The sequence below is a fragment of the Eimeria mitis genome, genomic scaffold (assembly GCF_000499745.2).
Source record: "Eimeria mitis Houghton genomic scaffold, Emh_scaff4883, whole genome shotgun sequence".
Taxonomy (NCBI): Eukaryota; Apicomplexa; class Conoidasida; order Eucoccidiorida; family Eimeriidae; genus Eimeria; species Eimeria mitis.
The window spans coordinates 1345-1741 of NW_013573182.1; the positions used below are offsets into that span (position 1 = coordinate 1345).

The following is a 397-nucleotide window of genomic DNA, read 5'->3' on the forward strand; positions in this document are numbered from 1 at the left end:
ACAGCAGCAGCAGCAGCAGCAGCAGCAGCAGGAGCTGCAGCAGCGACAGAATCTAAACTGGCCCTCGCGAGAGTTGCAGACTCGCCGCTAGCAGCAGCTGAATCAGCAGCAGCAACAGCAACAGCAGCAGCAGCAGCAGCAGCAAGACGAGGGGCCCCTCTGTTTTCTGTTGTTGCAGCAGAGGCTCATCTTTGGGGGGCCCCACAGTGCGATGCAGTTTGGCGTTTCTCTCTGCTGCTGCAGTTCTTTCTCTTAGTAAACCCTAAACCCTAAACCCTAAACCCTAAGCTGTACAGTGATTAGGAGCTGCTGCTGCTGCTGGCTGCTGGCTGCTGCTGCTGCTCCTCCAGGTGGTTGGCGCATCCGTAGAGATACTGTGCTGCTGTTGCTGCTGCTG

General features: G+C 57.2%; 1 protein-coding gene across 1 annotated transcript in view; it reads left to right on the forward strand.

Moving 5' to 3' along the window:
- Window positions 1–91, forward strand: part of EMH_0078260 (uncharacterized protein) — a gene marked incomplete at both ends in the record, with an annotated part of 667 nt that extends 576 nt beyond the window's left edge. The window contains one exon of the mRNA XM_013499970.1: window positions 1–91. Coding sequence (XP_013355424.1) covers window positions 1–91 — 91 coding nt within the window.
- Window positions 92–397: the final 306 nt, after the last annotated feature.